Here is an 18,940-nt window from a genome sequence, read left to right as displayed (position 1 = left end):
GTTATGAGGGCCGGATCTGACATAAATGAGACCTTGTTGGGCTGAGCCAAGTTGGGCCGGGCCATGTGTGTACTTATTTAAGATTAGGTAGCAGAAATATAAACTTTATAAAGGACACAGACAAACACAATTAAATGTTTTTTTAAAAAAATTAATAAAACATAATTAAAACATTAGCACTCATTGCTCTTAAAGGTGCTTTCTTTGTATCTCTCCCATGGGATCCAGGGACAAAGGACAAAGCAGCTGTGGCTCTTTCCTTCCTTCCCCAGGAGGCGAGGAGGGGGAGGAGCCTCAGCCAATTGAAGGACGAGAGGCTTGGTTCAGTAGCTCTGCTGTGCAATTGAGAGAGCCTGGCAAAGCACGTTCTCCCTCCCCCCTTCCTCTCTAAGGAAGAAGCCTCAGCCAATGGAGAAAATGGAGGCTTTGTGGTGTAGCTCCTGTGCAACTGAGCAAGCCTGGCAAAGCAAGTTATGACACAGAAGCAAGAGAGAGGGAGAAGGAAGCAGATGACAGCGAGTTGCTCAGGTGCCTGATAGGAGGCCTCCGAGGGCCTGATTCGACACCTCAGACCACATGTTTGACACCCTAGAGTGCCAGTCAAAGACTGGGGAGGTGCAGTTTTGAATCTTTACCCTGCCATGGATGCTTGTTAGGGGATCTTAGGCCAGTCACACCATCTCAGCTTAACCTGCCTCACAGGGTGTTTGTGAAAATAAAATGGAGGAATGAAAAATAATGCTATCAATCACTTTCTGCCTCTGCTGGTGAGAAAAGTGTGGTATAACTAAATCCTGTAATAATAAAAGGATGTGTCTCTGTGTTCATTTGTCCATCCATGATAGATATGACACATCAGAAGATAAATTTCAGAGCTTCAAAATTGGCCTCCAGACATGAATATGAGCCTAGGTCAGAGATGCAGTTCCATAAATGGGAGAGCCAGTTTGGTGTAGTGGTTAAGTGCGCATACTCTTATCTGGGAGAACCAGATTTGATTCCGCACTCCTCCACTTGAAGCTGCTGGGATGGCCTTGGGTCAGCCATAGCTCTGGCAGAGGTTGTCCTTGAAAGACAGGCAGCTGCTGTGAGAGTCCTCTCAGCCCCACCCACCTCACAGGGTGTCTGTTGTGGAGAGAGAAGATGTAGGAGATTGTAAGCCGCTCTGAGTCTCTGATTCAGAGAGAAGGGCAGGGTATAAATCTGCAATAATTCTTCTAAATGAAGGGAATCAGAACCCCCCTGGCCCAGATTAGCTTCAGAACATCCCTCTCTGGTTTACAATTGGACTAAAACTTTATCCACAAGAACCCCAGAAGGGAAAAAGAAGCACAGACTGAGAGGGTTGGAAATATCCCCTCTTTTACAACATGGAGGGGGGGGGGAATGAAGAATGCCCTTGACCTATTTGCATAGGGTAGAAGAAGGAGATATTGGATTTATATCCCACCGTCCACTCTGTATCTCAGAGTCTCAGAGCGGCTCACAGTCTCCTTTATCTTCCTCCCGCTCGGTGGGTGGGGCAGAGGGGGCTCTCACAGCAGCTGCCTTTCAAGGACAACCTCTGCCAGAGCTATGGCTGACCCAAGGCCATTTCACCAGGTGCAAGTGGAGGAGTGGAGAATCAAACCTGGTTCTCCCAGATAAGAGTCCACACACTTAACCACGACACCAAACTGATTAGAGCCTCTGACTAGGAACTGGAAGACCCAGGCTCAGTTCCCCACTCTGCCATCGTTGGCAAAGTGCGCCCTCCAACCTGCCCTACCTTGCAGGATTGTTGTTGTGAAAATAAAATGAAGAACAGAGGAATGACGTAAGCTGCTCTGGTTCCTTTCCGGGGTCCCTGCTGTGAAGAACCGGATGAAAGAAAATGAGGAGGAAATATCTCCTCTGTTACAAAACCAGGGATGGGGAGGTGCTTAAAATGTTGGATCAGGACCAAGGAGACCCTGGTTCAAATGTTCATTCTTCCAAGGAAGCTCTCTGGGTGCACTTTGGCCAGACCTACCCGGCAGGACTGTTGTGAGGGTAAAGTGGAGGGCAGGAGAATGATGTATGTTGCTTTGGGTCTCCACTGGGGGAAAGGGCAGGGTACAATGCTTTTTAAAATAAATAAATAAATAAAAAATTAATAATCGTTAACAAACAAACAAGAAGGCATGCAATGTAGGCAATGATAAAACACACAAAGGCAAAAACAGTTACTCATTTAGAGAAGACAAGGAGTGTACTGATTAATATAGTACGATTTTGCGATATATGGAGTGTTTTTCAAGCATATATGGAGCGTTTTGCAAGCAGGGCACAAGGTTTGCTGTAAATCATATGTTGGCTAGAGTTCATCCAAAAAGGTTAAGCACTTTCGCTTTTGCTTCCTCCAGGACTGGTGTGTCAGTCTTTTGGCAGGAGGCAGAACTGTTATTTCAGTGTTCAAACTATCTTTAAATATCACAGGTGCAGCTAGCAATAGCTGGGCAGAGGTCAATTTCCTCAGCAGAGGTTAGAGATGTGAGGAACCTTAATGGAGCATAATGTAATGTTGCCAAGTCTGACTCAAGAAGTATCTGGAGACTTTGGGGGTGGAGCCAATAGCAAGGGTGTGGCAAGCATACCATCAAATTTAAAGGGACCGTGCTCCTTTTAAACGCCTCCCCTCCCTTTGGAATAATGAAGGATAGGGACACCTTCTTTAGGGGCTCATAGAATGGGACCCCCCAGTCCAATCTTTTTGAAACATGGAGGGTACTTCGAAGAGAGTCACCAGATGCCATGCTGAAAACGTGGTGCCTTTACCTCAAAGAGCAGCTCCCCCCCCTCCAGAGCCCCAGATATCCATGTATCAATTTTCCAGGGCCTATGGGAATCGGTCTCCATAGGGAATAATGCGGTGCCCAGCAGAGAATGTAGTTCTGCTTTGGGAAGAGGAAACGTAGGGTTGCCAATCCCCAGGTGGGATCAGGGGATCCCCCAGTTTGGAGGCCCTCCCCCTGCTTCAGAGTCATCAGAAAGCAGGAGTAGGGGGAGGGAAATGTCTGCTGGGCACTCCATCATTCCCTATGGAGACCAATTCCCATAGGGTATAATGGAGAATTGATCTGTGGGTATCTGGGGCTCGGGGGGGGGGCTGTTCTTTGAGATAGATGCACCTAATTTTCAGCATGGCATTGCCTCTCTCCAAAATGTCCTCCAAGTTTCAAAAAGATTAGACCAGGGGGTCAAATTCTATGAGCCCTAAAAGAAGGTGCCCCTATCCATTATTTCCAACGGAGGGAAGGCATTTAAAAGGTGTGCATTTAAATATGATGGCCAGCACTCCCTTTGGAGTGCAATGATGCTTGTCCCAGCCTTGCTCCTGGCTCCACCCCGCCCCAATGTCTCCTGGTCCCTCCCCCAAAGTCCCCAAATATTTCTTGAATTGGACTTGAGAACCCTACGAAAAGGCAGAAACAACACCTCTGCTATAAGTGGAAAAATCTGCAGGTTTTTTCCAACCCAGTTAACCTGGAGAAAATGGCTGCCTTGAAAGGTGGATGCTACAACAAGGCACATGGAAGGCCCTCCAAGTCTCCAGGTATTGTCAGCCCTACCCATCCCAAAAGCAGGGTGTGGTTGAGATGGGGTGTTCTCGTGTCACTGGTATTTCTAAAACCATTTTAATTTGGTCCATCGCTCCCATCCAAAGGAAAAACCCAAGGAAACATAATAGAAGTAGTCTTGCCAAGGAGAAGCCTTCCCTTCTCTCCCCCACCCTGGATTTTGGTTGCTACCACTTCAAAATCTTCCAAGGCAGACATTGGTGTGTGCGTGTGTTTGTCAGCATTTGGGCTGAAAAGTTTGTTCAACTCTGGATTAAGAGGTGTCCTTCTAGCAGTGTGAAGAATCAAAAAACTGCATTGTTCACTGTTCCAGGGGGCTCTGTTCTTGTGGAGAGTTGAAAGCTTTCCTCAGCGTTGGGAGGAATGTGACTTTTCAGGGCAAGTTTTTTTTTTTTAAAAAAAAAACTCAATTCCGTTTCCAGCTTTTGTTTGTCACTGACTGAGCATGAAGAGAGTCCCTTCCTCATTGTCACAGATGTTTAAACCAGGGGCATCGAACTCATTTGTTATGAGGGCTGGATCTGACATAAATGAGACCTTGTTGGGCCAGGTCATGTTGGGTTGGACCAGGCTGGGCTATGTTGGGCCAGGCCATGTGTGTACCTATTTAAGATTAGATAGCAGAGATATAAACTTTATAAAGGACACAGACAAACAAAATAATATATATAAAATTAAAACATGCTTAAAACGTTAGCACTCATTGGTTTTAAAGGTGTTTTCTTTGTATTTAGGGTCAGCACACGGGAGTAGGCCAAGTAGGCAGCCGCCTAGGGGCGCCACCTGGCTTAAGGGTGCCATGAAGTGCCCTCTCTCCCACTGCCCCCTCTTCTCTGAGTGCACCCACTGCCTTTTCGGCCTCACCCAGGCTTCGAAAGCGCCAGCCTCATTAGTATTTCTCCCATGGGATCCATCGCAAAGGAAGCTCTGGCTCTTTCCTTCCTTCGTCAGGGGACCAGGAGGGGGAGGAGCCTCAGCCAATTGAAGGAAGAAAGGCTTGGCTCAGTAGCTCTGCTGTGTGATTGAGAGATTCTGGAAAAATAAGCTCTGCCTCTCCCCCCCTTCCTCCCCAAGGGAGGAGCCTCAGCCAATGGAGAAAATAAGAGGTTTTGCTCTGTAGCTCTTGTGGAACTGAGCGAGCCTTGCAAAGTAAGCTGTGATGCAGAAGGAAGCAAGAGAGACGGAGAAGGAAGAAGCCAGCAAGAGCGTCTGTTTCTTTGCTTTTAAGTCCATTCTGAGTATAGGTTTTCTTGCATGCAAGAAGCGTGCATGCACAGGAAAGCTTATACCCAGAATAAAACTTCCTGGGTATTAAAAGTGCCATTGGACTCAAACTGTTCTGCTACTTCATGTCGATAGATCCAGGTGGGCAGCCGTGTTGGTCTGAAGCAGTACTTTGTTCTGCTGCTTCAGACCAGCACAGCTGCCCACCTGGAGGGCTTGAGAGAGTTAAAGCGATAGAGCGGCGATTCCTAGAAAGTCGGCACAAGTCCTCCCTCTTCTGCCTTTGGGGACCGGCTTCCCTGACAGGAGAGCTGGAGGACCGAGACTGGAGCTGGACTGCGGAAGGAGTAGGGTAAAGCCGGGGCGGGGGGAGGTCCCCCAGGCTGGGCAGTCCCGCGAGGGGGTGTCTGTGGGTCTGGCGAGCAGAACAGAACGGGCGTGAATCTGCAGCCAGAAGCCAGGAGGGGATCCGGTTTCTCTCCAGGCGGGGGACAGATTCCCTTCCTGGTGTCTGCAGAGACGAAGCCTCCGCTCAAGGCAGAAGAGCCGGGCAGGCGGGAGTTTCTCCCGGGCACTTGGCAACCCCAGTGAGAAGGGCGTGTGGGCTCCAAGGCAGAGTCTTGTAGGGCTGCAGAGAGCTTTGCAGTTGGGGGCGGGGGTGTCTGGCGAGCTCGCCCCGTGGAAGACGCTCCCGCCTCCCGTCTGAGAGAGAAGAGGGTGCTTTGGTCTCTCTGGGTGTTCCATTACGGAGCTTCTTCCTGGGGCTCAAAGCAAATCGAATCCTCTTGTGTAGTCTCTGGGCAAAAATGTAGCCGGGTTGGCAGATTTCCCGAAAGGAATCTTTTTCTCTGTTATTGGCAAATGGGATTTCTTTGGAGCAGGAGGAGATGTGAAAATACAGTGGAGCCCAACTTTGACAGGGGGTGGTGTTGGCGCTGCAACACATGGGATTCCTGTCATGGCATCTCCCCACCACAATCCCCTTTTTGTCTCCTGATCATAGCTTTTTTTCAGTCCTCTCCCAAGTCCTGCCTTTGAGTGGGCAGATCAGGAGAGTCCCAGATGGAGAATTTGGCTGTAGAGAAAGGTCAGGAATCCCTTTTCTTCAAAGTGCACTCCTCACAGCAAGGTATGGTTGCCATCATCTGTGCAGGGGTGTCGAACTTATTTGTTTTGAGGTCCGAATGTGACATAAATGAGACCTTGTAGGGCTGGGCCATGTTGGTCTGGGCCATGTGTGTACCTATTTAAGATTAGGTAGCAGAGATATAAACTTTATAAAGGACACAGACAAACACAATTAAATATGTTTTTTTTAAAAAAACTTTAAAAATACTTAAAACTTTAACACTTTTTGGTCTTAAAGATGCTTTCTTTGTATTTCTCCCATGTGCTCTAGGGAAATGGGCTAAGGGAACTTTGGCTCTTCCCTTCCTTCCCCAGGGGACTTGGGGGGGGGAGCCTCAGCCAATAGAAGGAAGAGAGGCTTGGCTCAGTAGCTCTGCTGTGCGATTGAAAAACAAACTCTGCCTCCCCCCTCCCTTCCTCCCTCAGCCAATGGAGAAAATAGAGGTTTTGCTCTGTAGATCCTGTGCAGTTGGAAAAGCCTTGCAAAGCAAGCTGTGATGCAGAAGGAAGTAAGAGAGGGAGAAGGAAGCAGATACAGCCAGTTTCTCAGGGGCCTGATAGGAGCCCTCCGGGGGGCTGATTTGGCCCCTGGACTGACTGTTTGACACCTCTGGTTTATGGGGGTCGTGCTGGAGGTCTCTTACAATAACTGATCTCCAGCTGGCAGAGATCACTTCCCCTCAAGAAAATGGCTGCTTTAGAGGGTAGACTTCATGGCCTTAGAGTCCTCTGAGGTCCTCCCACAAATCTCACCTTCCCTAGGTTGCACCCCCATTCAAATTCCTCCAGGGATTTCCTCACCGAGATTTGGCAACCCAGAGTGAGTGGTCAGATGCTTTAACTAGAGTGGGTGGACTGTTGGAGGCTCTTTTGAGGAAGGCGGGGCATTCTTGGATGACTGTAGCCTCTTAGGCAGGGTGTCCCTGTTTCTGCCAAAGCCTTCCACCTGAATGTCTTTTCTATGACAGCGTATGAAGGAATTTTTCGGTTGGTTGCCAGATGCCTGGTCATTTTTAACACTATCCTTTTAAAGTTTGTAATCTGCCCTGAGCAATATCAAGAAAACGAGGCTTCAAATGAGCAAAAATAGGTCAGCTGACTAAAGGTGTGGATGAGGGTCAGGCAGGTTCTGGGGACTCCATCTTGGATGGTGTTTCCTGATCTGGCCATTTTACAGTTCATCCAATGAGTGACATAAACTCAGGGGAGGGATGGTGGCTGAGTGGTAGAGCATCTGCTCGGTAAGCAGAAGGTCCCAGGTTCAATCCCCGGCATCTCCAACTAAAAAGGGTCCAGGCAAACAGCTGTGAAAAATCTCAGACTGAGACCCTGGAGAGCCACTGCCAGTCTGAGTAGACAATACTGACTTTGATGGACCGAGGGTCTTATTCAGTATAAGGCAGCTTCATATATTCATCTGTTCATAAGCATATAGGCAATGCCAGCTGGTAAAGGTCTGAAGGTAGCCTTGAAAAGGAATCCTGAACTTTTTAACTAGTATCTTGTATTATGCTTTTCTTAAAGTTGTACATACATAAAAACAATGCAGTTTTTTGTATGAGTTGCATATATGAGTAGACAATCATGTCAGGGCCACTACGTCAGATACTGAGTCAGTTTGTTCTTTCTCTTTCCCGTTTTTCTAGGCAGAAGCTAAGCCTGGTAATTGATAGCATATTCTAAAAGTTTTGGTTCTGCAGCAGCATTCCTGAGGGAAAATGCAGGAAGAAGTCCCCACAGGGGAGGTATCAGAGGGGGGAGGAAAATCCCTTCACTTCCTCCAGGCTGGGAGTTTGGAGGAATTCCTGGAACAGAGACCTGGAGATTGGATGCATCAGCAAGCAGAGGAGGTTTCCCTTTCTCATGCACAGTGGGAAGTCCAGTGGCAGGAGTTCCTCAGGACGATGGAATCCTCTCACTCTCCATGGGGAATGCCACCTTTGCCAGAGAAACCTTCCCATTGGGAGGATGCCAAGGCCTTTCTGGTCTCCTTTGAGCAAGTGGCCAAAGCCTGTCAGTGGCCCAGAAGTGAATGGGCGATCCGACTCCTGCCTGCCCTCAGCAGAGAAAGAAGGAAGGCCTTTAACAGTCTGGATGTTAGAGACAGAGAGGATTATGGGATGATGAAGGCAGCCATCTTGCGATGGGACATGCTGAATTGGGAGAAGCAGCGTGAAGAATTCAGGTGTTTCCACTACGAGGAGGCCAAAGGTCCCCGGGAGGCTTGCAGCCGACTGTGCAAGATGTGCCGTGCGTGGTTGAGAGTGGAGAATCACAGCAAGGAGCAGATCCTGGAGCTCTTGGTCTTGGAGCAACTGCTGAACATCCTGCCCCCAGAAATCCAGAGCCAGGTGAGGGAGAGTGGCCCCCAGGATTGCTCCCAGGCGGTGACACTGGCTGAGGAGTTCCTCTTGAGGCCAAAGAAGCAGGTGAGGCTCTTCTGCTCTATGGTTCCTAAGTATGGGAGTGTTTAGGGTGGAGCTAGGGCTAAGATCTTTGTCCATCTCAGAAGAGAGAAGGGGAACACCAGGGTGTGAAGTAAGGGTCCATTGACATTTCCCTGGAAGCTGAATCCAGAGTCTTTTGGGTGGGAAGGAATTCTTTCTTAACCTGGGGACCAATGTTTGATCTTCCCCCTGAAAGAGCATTTCCTGTAGTACCGTCTCCATAGGCGACAGGTGCAGCCTAGAGCACCATGGGCAGGCTTCGACCACATGAATCCTAAAGACCTCCTCCCTGATCCCATGCAGTTTGGCAGCTCCCAGTGTGTTCAGGGCCTTCTTGGTGGTGGAGCCTTCCTTATAGCATTGAATAACCTGGGAGTTTACTCAGACCAGCTTGTTGTGCCTCCTTAAGAGATTTGTTTTTATTCTTGATATCTTCAGGAATAGGGCTAATCTGCTAAATTCTTGGAGGAAGGCAGAATCTTTTCACCACAATATGCCCAACATGTGGAGAGCCAGTTTGGTCTAGTGGTTAAGCGTGCAGACTCTTATCTGGGAGAACCGGGTTTGATTCCCCACTCCTCCACTTTCAACTGCTGGAATGGCCTTGGGTTAGCCATAACTATCACAGGAGTGGTCCTAGAAAGAGCAGCTGCTGTGAGAGTCCTGTCAGCCCCACCCATCTCACAGGGTGTCTGTTGTGGGGGAAGAAGATATTGTAGCAGGTAAATAACAAAGCCCCACACATTGCTTGGTTTGAAACGAGGTATTTTACTTTGACATCAAAGTAGAACTTGTCAGCATAAGCTCAAAACGACTAAGTTAAAATCAGCCTTCTGACCATTTTTATTCACAACTCAAAACAAGCAGACAAGTCCACAGTCCTTATCTATTCAAATGCCCCATCTCCTGCTTTCCTCCCAGTAATTTCTTGTAATTTTCCCCTGCTCTGTCCCTCTGCTTATCAGCAAGAAGCTCCTTCTCTGCGGGGCCCCTGTTATCTTGGATTCACACCCTTGGCCTGTCTGGTTTTAACAGTTTAGCAGAAGCTCCTCTGAGGGGCCTCTTAACAGTCACTCTAAATGCTGCATCAGACATTCTCTTTTGAAGGCACAACCATATTTTCAATTATTATTTTGAGGGATTCATTAATTATTCAGGGGTCCCTCTTCAATATAGGAGATTGTAAGATGCTCTGAGGCTCTGATTCAGAGAGAAGGGCGGGGTATAAATCTGCCTCCTCCTCCTCCTCTTTCTTCCCTCCCTCCCTCCCTCCCTCTCTGGTGTTGCAGGTGCCCTTGGAGGAGGAGGCTGAAGGTATCTCTGAGGCAGGAGAGGTTCCACCTGAGAACAAGCAGAGGCATCCCTCGATGAGCATCAAGGAAGAGGAGGACGGAGACGCTGATCCACTGGGTATGGAAGGAGAGGGGCCTTCTTTGTCCTGAGGCCAGGGAGGCTTGGAAGCTCCTTCTGGGGCTGAGCAGATCAGCGGCTCCTTCTCTCCCCTCATGGGCTGCTTCCCTTTCCTTTGATTTGCCTGAACGACTTGATGTGCTTGGGAGAAGGGCTGGTAAATGGAGAGGAGCCCTGCTGGCTGAAGCCCCCTTGATGCTTTCCTACAGGGGTCGCCTTGATTCTTTTGGGCCTTCCCAGTTTTTCCCCATCCAGAAGCGAGGCAGGTCCCCCTTGGACTCATTGGTTTCCTGGCAAGGCTTCTCCCCACCCCCTCTCTGTTTTTCAGAGGGTGAAAACCAACTCATACTTGGTGTCACACCTGTCACAGAAGTTTTTTAAATAAAAATCACGGGAAGTAAAAAAAGAGAGGGATGGTGGCTTCGTGGAAGAGCCTTTGCTTTGGGTGGAGAGGGTCCCGAGTTCAGTCCCCGGCATCTCTGGTGAAAAGGACTGGGCAATAGGCAACATGGCAGGCCTATATCTGAGACCCTGGGCAGACTAGAGAGTGTACAAGGTGAGTCTAGAAGTAAAGGCACCTGTGCGCCAGGGGCAGGGCCAGCTTGCCCACTAGGCAAGTTAGGCATTTGCCTAGGGTGCCAGCAGGGCAGGGGTGCCAAATTTGGCCTCCCCCCCACCCTGCCCTCTATGCAAATGCCTCTTTGCCTCCTCCTCCTCCCTCCCTCGTACCTTTGTCAAAACTTTAATGCCCAGGAATGGGCGGTGAAGGGCCATGCTCCCGGGCTCTTTAAAGGCCAACTCCCCCACTGCTGATCAGCTGATCAGATAAAACTACGCAATCCAGGAAGGAAGTGGGGAGGAGGCGGTGGCACAGCCGCTGGCTCAGTGCTGTTGCCACGGCGCTGATTGTGAGCTAGCCAAAGGGGCGGCATAGGAGCCGCCAGCCCCCAGCGTAGTTTTACCCACCGATCAGCTGATCGGGGGGGGGGAGGAGTCAGCCTTTAAAGAGCCTGGGAGTGCAGCACTTCACCACCTGTTCCCGGGCATTAAAATTGTGATGAAGGGACGAGGGAGGGAGGAGGTGCCACCAGGGGGGCAGTGGGGGGCGGCGCTGCATGACGCCGCATAGGGAGGCAGTGAGGCTGCCTGAGGCGCTGTGCGCCCCGTGGCTGGCCCTGTCCAGGGGTCTCAGACAGGATGCAAAAAAGTGTTCTGAAGCTGACCTGGAGCACTTTTGAAAGAGAAGGGATTTCTCAGAGGATAGCGTGTTGGTCCTTCCCAGGAGAATTTTCAGTTCACATTGTTGAGCTTTGAAAGTAAAATTGCCTTTTAAGTGAGGTAAAATTTTGCCTTTTAAGTGTGTTAGACCTGGTAGGACAGAGGTAAGACAGACCAGGGGTCCTCAGAGGGACAAAGTTTATTTATTTAATAGCAATAAGGCCCATTTGGGAAAAATACAGTGGGTTCTAGAAAGAGGCTCTGGGCAAGTCCCCCCTCCAGCCCTTGCTGGCTTCCCACCCACCCAAATGAAGGCATTCCCCCCCTCCACCTCCAGGGGAGCTGAAGCCTCATCTTGAGAGCAGTTCTAATTCTGAGTCAACAGCCTTCCTGACCTTTGACAAACCATAAAGACACTGATACCATTTTGTGTCTGGGATTGGAAAGAAATCTGAACAACACATAATTAGCATCTTATTTTACTCACATCATAATGAAGTAGCCATATAAAATCATACTGGCTGTAATCACACACACCAAATAATGCACTTTCAATTCACTTTCTGCCAGTTCACGCATTAAAATCCACTTGGAAAGTGCATTGAAAGAGGACTGAAAGTGCATTATTTAGTGCAGGGGTCCTCAAACTACAGCCCGCGGGCCAGAGGTGGCCCGCTGAGGACGTTTATGCGGCCCGCCGGGTTATGGCAAAATCAGACCGGAAGTGACGTTCGACCTAAACTCGCGTTAGCAACGCACACTTCCGGCATTGGGCTGAGGTGATACCGAGGTGAGGTGAGTTCCCAGGCCGGGGTGTGTGGTGTGGGGAAGGGAGAGAGATGCAGAAGACGGAGAACTGACAGCCCGCGGCCTTGTACAGTAACGGCAGTCCGGCCCTCCAACAGTCTGAGGGACAGTGAACTGGCCCCCTATTTAAAAAGTTTGAGGACCCCTGATTTAGTGTGTGTGATTGCTGCCACTGATACCTTTTTGTGTCTAATTAATCTGGGCAGAAAAACCACATGGGAGCCATTGTGCCAAAAGTTGAGTGACTAAGTTTGTCTTTTCTTTTCTCTCTCTTTCCTGTATCCAACTATTCTGCAGGGCGAAGCCCCATTTGGAAGAGGAGAACATATTGTTTCCCTACAGCGCCAGTACTGAGGGATCGTTCAGACCAAGAAATGGAGAAAGAGGCTACCGCAGTTCCCAAATTGGGGGAAGTTTCAGAGAGGAGACAAATAGCCCCTCATGTCATCCAGGCTGGGAGTATCAGAGAAATCCTGCAAAGGAGAACAGGACAACCTGCAGGGGAAAGATCCCTTTCCCTCAAGCAGTGGGAAGCCAAGTGGCAGGAATTCCTCAAGACGCTGGAGTCTTCCCACTCTCCATGCAGGATCCCCCCCTTGCTAGAGAAACCTTCCCCTTGGGAGGATGCCAAGGCCTTTCTGACTGCCTTTGAGCAAGTGGCCAAGGCCTGTCAGTGGCCTCAGGAAGAGTGGGCGACCCAAATCCTGCCAGCCCTCAGTGGAGATGCCAAGCAGGCCTTTAACAAGCTAGATATCCAAGGCAGAGAGGATTATGGGAAGGTGAAGGCAGCCATCTTGCATGGGGAAGCCTTGAGCAGAGAAAAGCAGCGCCAGCAGTTCAGGGGCTTCTGCTACCAGGAGGCTGAGGGGCCATGGGGGGCTTACATCCAACTGCGGGAAATGTGCCATGGGTGGCTGAGAGTGGAAAATCACAGCAAGGAGCAGATCCTGGAGCTCTTGATCCTGGAGCAGTTGCTTAACATCCTGCCCTGTGAGATAGCGAGCCGAGTGAGGGAAAGCATCCCTGAGAGCTGCTCCCATGCAGTGGCCCTGGCTGAGGAGTTCCTCTTGAGGCTGGAGAAGCAGGTGAGGCCCTTGTGTGGGCTGTCCATATCTATGGGGAAACAGAGGAGTGCCTGAGTCTGATGTAGGGGTCTCTTGCATTGTTTCCCTGGAAGCAGAATCCAGAGTTTTGCAGTGGGGAGGAAGTCTCTCTAAGTCAGTTCATAGGCTCATATTAATGGGGTCACCTCCTCCTAAAAGAGCATCTTGGGGCTCTGGGAGCAATACGTTCCTGTCCCCCTTGTCGCCTCCACAGGTGAGAGATGTGGCCCTGAGAATCTTGAAGACCTCCTCCTGTACAGTTCAGTAGCTGCCATTATGTCTTGGGCCTTCTTGGTGGTTGGTGTCTTATTCATGGAATTCACTACCTTTGGAGTGTTTTGTAATGTGGTACTCAACATTTTTTCTTATTAGTTCAGAAATGCTTCACATACTGATAAATCTGCCATAGCTAGGGTGTGAGAAAGAACTCTCTCCCCTTTGGCTCCCCCTCATCTTTGCAGCTCTGCCCTCAGAGGATCTGTTATTTCTCTGCTCTTGTAGGTGCCCTTGAAGGAGGAGGCTGGAAGAGTCTCTGAGGCAAGCAAGAGCGAGCAGGGGCATTACTCAATGAACATCAAAGAAGAGGAGGGCAGAGAGACCTGCCCGCTGGGTAAGTAGGGTGAACGGTCTGCTGCAGCATGAGACTGGTGAATCTCAAAAGTTCCTTCTGGGGTTAAGTTCAGCAGTGTTTTCTTCTGTCCTTTCAAGGGCTACTTCCCTGTGCTTTGATTCCCCAGAGGACTTGATATTTTTGGAAGAGGGGCTGGTAATAAGAAGAGCCCAGCTGGAGAAAGTGAGGGTCCCACAGAAAACCAAAAAGGGAAAGGCCGTGGGTCAGTTGAGGAGCCTCTGATTTGCATGGAGAAGATCCCAGATTCAATCCCTCGTATCGCCCATTAAAAAGACCAGGTGATATGAAAGACCTCTATCTGAGACCCCAGAGAACTGCTGCCCCTCAGACAGTACTGACCTTGGAGGACCAATGGCCTTGATTCAGTATAAGGAAGAGTGATATGAATTCATGCATGTTCATGTACACTCCAAGTCTAATGTAAATTAGCAGGGAATAAATATTTAGTCCCTCTTTCCTTAAAGAATGTATGGGGATTTGGGGGAAAGGCAGATGATAAAACCAGCTCCATTGCAGGGCAAGGTCTGCCATAAGTGGTAGCCAACTCCTTACTGTGGGGTTGAGGGAGGCTTCAAGAGAGGAAGATTCAAATTGCCCTGCAGGAAACAGGAGTGACAGATCTAACATGGGTTTTTTTGCATACAAATATAAAGGGAATGTTGGCAGTTAGGTTTAAATGGCTGGCATTTGGGTTTTTGGTACAGTTGAATGAACCCGAATAAAAGCTGGATAAAATTGTTTTTTTACAACTCAGCTATATTGGTAGTCAAATATAAATTTCTGATCAGTATTCAGTTTACATGATACCCAAAAATACTGGTAGAGTATTCATTCAGCTCAGCTTATGCTGAATTCACACCTTTACTGCTAACTGAATCTCTCTCTTTTTTTCAGCTGGAAGCATAGCGGAGATGGCTCGGGAATTACAGTGGTCGTCACTTGAAAATGCAAAGGAAGAAGGCAGCTTTAGGCATCCAGATGGAATCAAGAAGGAGGCAGACAACACAGATGAAAAGAGGGATAAGCCCATCCTATGCCAAGGAGGGAGCTTTCATGAAAACCCAGCCCAAGAAAAAAGGTCCGCCAAAAGCAAAATAAATGAAACCATCCATTTTAACCAGAGAATCCATTTAAGGGAAAGCTTAAATGAAAGCCTGGCTTCTGGAAAGAGCTTTATTCAGAAAATGAGAGTTGTTTCCCAGGAACAAAATCAACCAGGAGAGAAATTGTATAAGTGCTTGGAGTGTGGAAAAAACTTTGGTCATCAAACAACCCTTGTTTTGCATCAAAGGATTCACTCACCTGATCAGGAATGTAAGGAAGATGAGGAACTGCATCAGCCATCACCAGCTAAAGCCAAGAGTCAAGGGTCAAAACGAAATAGAGACAAGAAGCGGAAAGGGATCCAAGTGGTCAGGAAGAAGGATCAACCCTTTCCTTGCAAAGGAGGGGATTTCCGTGAAGTAATTAACGTGAGAAAAGAAACATACAAAGGCTTGGAGTGTGGAATGGACTTCCAAGTTCAAACCCAATATAACATCCGTTTGCAAAGCAACAGTGGAAAGAACACTTTGAAATGTCGGGAGTGTGGGAAGAGCTTCCGTTGCAGATCAGAGCTTCTGAAACATCAAAGGATCCTCATGAGGGGGAAAGTATATAGCTGCTCACCCTGTGGCAAGAGCTTCTCATATAAAGCAGACCTTATTCACCAGCAAAGAATTCATTCAGGAGAGATGCCATTTATTTGCTTAAGGAGTGGGAAAAGACTCTCTGATGAAAAAAAGGACAAAGCACATTTTCCAAAGCACAATACCATGAAGGCACATAAATGCTTTCAGTGTGGAAAATACTTCAGATACAGATCTCACATGCTTGTGCACCGAAGAAGCCACACAGGACAGAAATGTTTTGAATGCTCAGTATGTGGAAAGAAATTCATTAGGTGTTTCTATCTCCAGCGGCATCTAAGAACCCACACAGGGGAGAAACCTTTTGAGTGCTCAGAGTGTGGAAAGAAATTCAGTCAGACTGGCAGTCTTCAACAACATCTAAGAATTCATACAGGGGAGAAACCTTTTAAATGCTCCGATTGTGGAAAGAAATTCAGTAGGAGTTGCAATCTTCAGCGGCATCAAAAAACACACACAAGAGAGGCACCATTTGAATGTTCAGTGTGTGGAAAGAGCTTCAAATGGAGTTGTAATCTTGAACGGCATCAGAGAATCCACACAGGGGAGAAACCTTTTGAATGTCCAGATTGTGGAAAGAAATTTATTCAGACTGGCAGTCTACAGCAGCATCTAAGGACTCATACAGGGGAGAAACCTTTTGAATGCTCCGAGTGTGGAAAGAAATTCATTACAAATTGCAACCTTCAGAGGCATCAAAGCACACACACAGGAGAGACACCTTTTGAATGCTCAGAATGTGGAAAGAAATACAGTTGGGTATACCAGCTCCAACAGCATCTAAGAACCCACACAGGAGAGAAACCTTTTGAATGCTCAGATTGTGGAAAGAAATACAGTCGGATGTACCAGCTCCAACAGCATCTAAGGACCCACACAGGGCAGAAACCTTTTGAATGTTCAGACTGTGGGAAGAAATTCAATAGGAGATACCATCTTCTACAGCATCAAAGAACCCACACAGGGGAGAGACCTTTTGAATGCTCAGAGTGTGGAAAGCGCTTCAAATGGAGTAGTGATCTTCAACGACATCAAAGAACCCACACAGGAGAGAAACCTTTTGAATGTTCAGATTGTGGAAAGAAATTCGGTCAGAGTGGCAGTCTACTACAGCATTTAAGAACTCACACAGGGGAGAAACCTTTTGAATGCTCAAAGTGTGGAAAGAAATTCCAAATAAGTTGCAATCTTCAGCGGCATCAAAGATCACACTTGAGGAAACATCGTTTGAATGTTCAGAGTGTGGAACAAAATTCAGTTGGATAGACCAGCTCCAACAGCATCTGCCAACAGCATCTGCCAACAAGGGAGAAACCTTTTTGAACATTCAGATTGTTGAATGCAATAGAGTAGGATGGACAACGTGCAACAGCATCTGAGAACCCACACAGGAGAGAAACCTTTTGAGTCTTCAGACTGGAAAGAAATTCAATAGGAGATGCTATCTTCTACAGCATCAAAGAACCCACACAGGAGAGACACCTTTTGAATTATCAGAGTGTGGAAAGAGCTTCAACTGGAGCAGTAATCAAAAAAACCCACATGGGGGATGGGATAATTTAAAAAAAAATAATAAATATTTATTTTGAATTTTTAATGGGGTACAGAATAGAAAAAAGGAGACTGTTTAAAATGCATAAAATGTAGTTACCAAAGACACAATGTAAATGGCAATTTTACAAATATATAATACACAACCAAAAGAAAAGTATATTATAGCTTTAAAATATATGATGTAATATATATGGCATTATGTCTAATAGCCAATTATCAATATAACATGTACAACTGGCTGCCCACTGGACAGAAGTCTTGGGTGTTTGCTCGGTGCAAGCAGCTCTTGGTTTTCAGGGAACAAGTTTGCACCCTAAAGGTCAAGGTGGCTGACCTGGAGAAGCAGAGACAGTCAGTTTGGCACATGGAGAAGACTCTTGGGGACTTGTTAGATGTGTCCCACTCTGAAAATCGCAGCCCTGCCACTATCAGGGAGCATGAGTGTCAAAGAAGAAACAGGGCACTGTGCTGAGGATAAGGGGATTGTGCCTTCAAAAGGGACCTCTTCTTCATTTGGTGAACGAGTATCCTTTTGCAGCAAGGAACCATCCCTGGGCAGAGAGGGAAGGGGGCTCTTGGTAGTTGGTGATTTGATCCATAGGTAAGTAGACAGCTGGGTGGCAAACCCACGTTCTGACCATATGGTGACTTGCCTGCCTGGTGCGAAGGTAGCAGACATTACACGTGTTCTAGATAGGCTGGTAGACAGTGCTGTGGAGGAGCCAGTGGCTATGGTACATGTTCGCACTAACAATGTGGGGAAATGTTCTCATGAGGACCCAAAAGGAAACTTAACTCTGGGAGTTTATTGCCCACCAGACAAAAGATAGCAGATGATTATAACATGATGAAAGAATTAATGGTAGCAGCTAGACATAAGAACTGTGTCATAATGGGTGATTTCAACTATCCACACATTGATTGGGTCAATATGTGTTCAAGTCAGGAGAAAGAGAGTGAGTTTCTGGAAACTCTTAATGACTGTGCTACAAAGCAGATGGTCACAGAATCTATTAGGGGAGAGGCGATTCTGGGCTTGGTCCTAAATAATGCCCAAGACCTGGTGCGAGATGTAAAAGTGATTGCACTGCTTGGGAACACTGACTATAATGTTATTGAGTTCAACATTGGCATAAATAAGGAACTGCTCCAAAAGACCAGCACAACCACTTTTAACTTTAAAATGGGTAATTTCTTTGAGATGAGGAGGCAAGTGAAGAGGAAACTGAAAGGAAAAGTTAAAAGGGTCAAACCTTGGGGAAACGTGGAGACTATTTAAAACCATAATCTTAGAAGCTCAGATAAAATATATTCCGCAAGTTAGGAAAGGCACAAATAGGTATAGAAAAAGGCCTGCATGGTTAACAAAGTAATGGAAGCTGTAAAAGGTAAGAAGGAGTCCTTTAAGTGGTGGAAAGCTAGTCTGAGTGAGGTTAATAAAAGGAAACACAGACTGTGGCAAATGAAATGCAAGTTGTGATCAAGCAGGCAAAAAGGGAATACGAGGAGATTATTGCAAAAAACATAAAGACCAACAATAAAAAATTTATTCATTAAAAAAAATGCATTAGAAGCAAGAGGCAGCGGAGCCCTTGACTGACCAAAGGGTAAAAGGATTACTGAAGAATGATAGGTAAAGGACTGAGAAGTTGAATGCATTTTTTGCCTCTGCCTTCACTGTGGAAGATGAGAAGTGCTTGCCCATTGCAGAACCACTGATTTCTGGAAGAGTGTTGAAAGACCAGAGTCAGATTGAGGTGATGAGAGAGGAGGTCCTACAACTGATAGACAATTTTAAAAGTGATAAAACACCAGGACTGGATGGCATACATCCAAGAGTTCTGAAGGAACTCAAGTGTGAACTTGTGGATCTCCTCCAAAAATATGTAATTTTTCATTAAAATCTGCCTCTATTCCTGAGAACTGGAAGGTAGCAAATGTCACGTCCATCTTTCAAAAGGGTTTCAGAGGAGATCTGGGAAATTACAGGCCAGTCAGTCTGACGTCAATACCAGGTAAGTTGGTGGAAACTTATTAGAGAATTAGTAGGCACATTGATGAACAAATGATACTGAGGAAGACTCAGCATGGGTTCTGTAAGAGAAGATCTGACCTGTTAAAGTTCTTTGAG

At 47.4% G+C, this 18,940-nt stretch overlaps 2 protein-coding genes across 3 annotated transcripts in view; one reads left to right on the top strand and one right to left on the bottom strand.

Moving 5' to 3' along the window:
* The window catches only part of LOC132571165 (zinc finger protein ZFP2-like), a 475,317-nt gene that overhangs the window by 381,650 nt on the left and 74,727 nt on the right, over positions 1–18,940 (bottom strand). The gene's annotated exons all lie outside the window — the stretch shown is intronic.
* LOC132571149 (zinc finger protein with KRAB and SCAN domains 7-like) lies at positions 5,084–16,963 on the top strand. The gene is made up of 6 exons (XM_060237824.1): positions 5,084–5,175; positions 7,598–8,380; positions 9,688–9,808; positions 12,131–12,918; positions 13,438–13,546; positions 14,462–16,963. The coding sequence occupies exons 2-6, from the start codon at positions 7,670–7,672 to the stop codon at positions 16,519–16,521; spliced, it is 3,789 nt and encodes a 1,262-aa protein (XP_060093807.1). The 5' UTR covers positions 5,084–5,175; positions 7,598–7,669; the 3' UTR covers positions 16,522–16,963.

This window comes from Heteronotia binoei, chromosome 5, assembly GCF_032191835.1.
Source record: "Heteronotia binoei isolate CCM8104 ecotype False Entrance Well chromosome 5, APGP_CSIRO_Hbin_v1, whole genome shotgun sequence".
Classification (NCBI taxonomy): domain Eukaryota; kingdom Metazoa; phylum Chordata; class Lepidosauria; order Squamata; family Gekkonidae; genus Heteronotia; species Heteronotia binoei.
The sequence above is the reverse complement of the archived record's forward strand: the minus strand, read 5'-3'. Positions and strand labels throughout refer to the sequence as shown.

Excerpts from the sequence above, each read along its gene's own strand:
- LOC132571149 (XM_060237824.1), top strand. The coding sequence starts at position 7,670 with ATGCAGGAAGAAGTCCCCACAGGGGAGGTATCAGAGGGGGGAGGAAAA. Across the intron at positions 9,809-12,130 it reads CGGAGACGCTGATCCACTGG|GGCGAAGCCCCATTTGGAAG; the intron begins GTATGGAAGGAG and ends ACTATTCTGCAG. Across the intron at positions 12,919-13,437 it reads TCTTGAGGCTGGAGAAGCAG|GTGCCCTTGAAGGAGGAGGC; the intron begins GTGAGGCCCTTG and ends CTGCTCTTGTAG.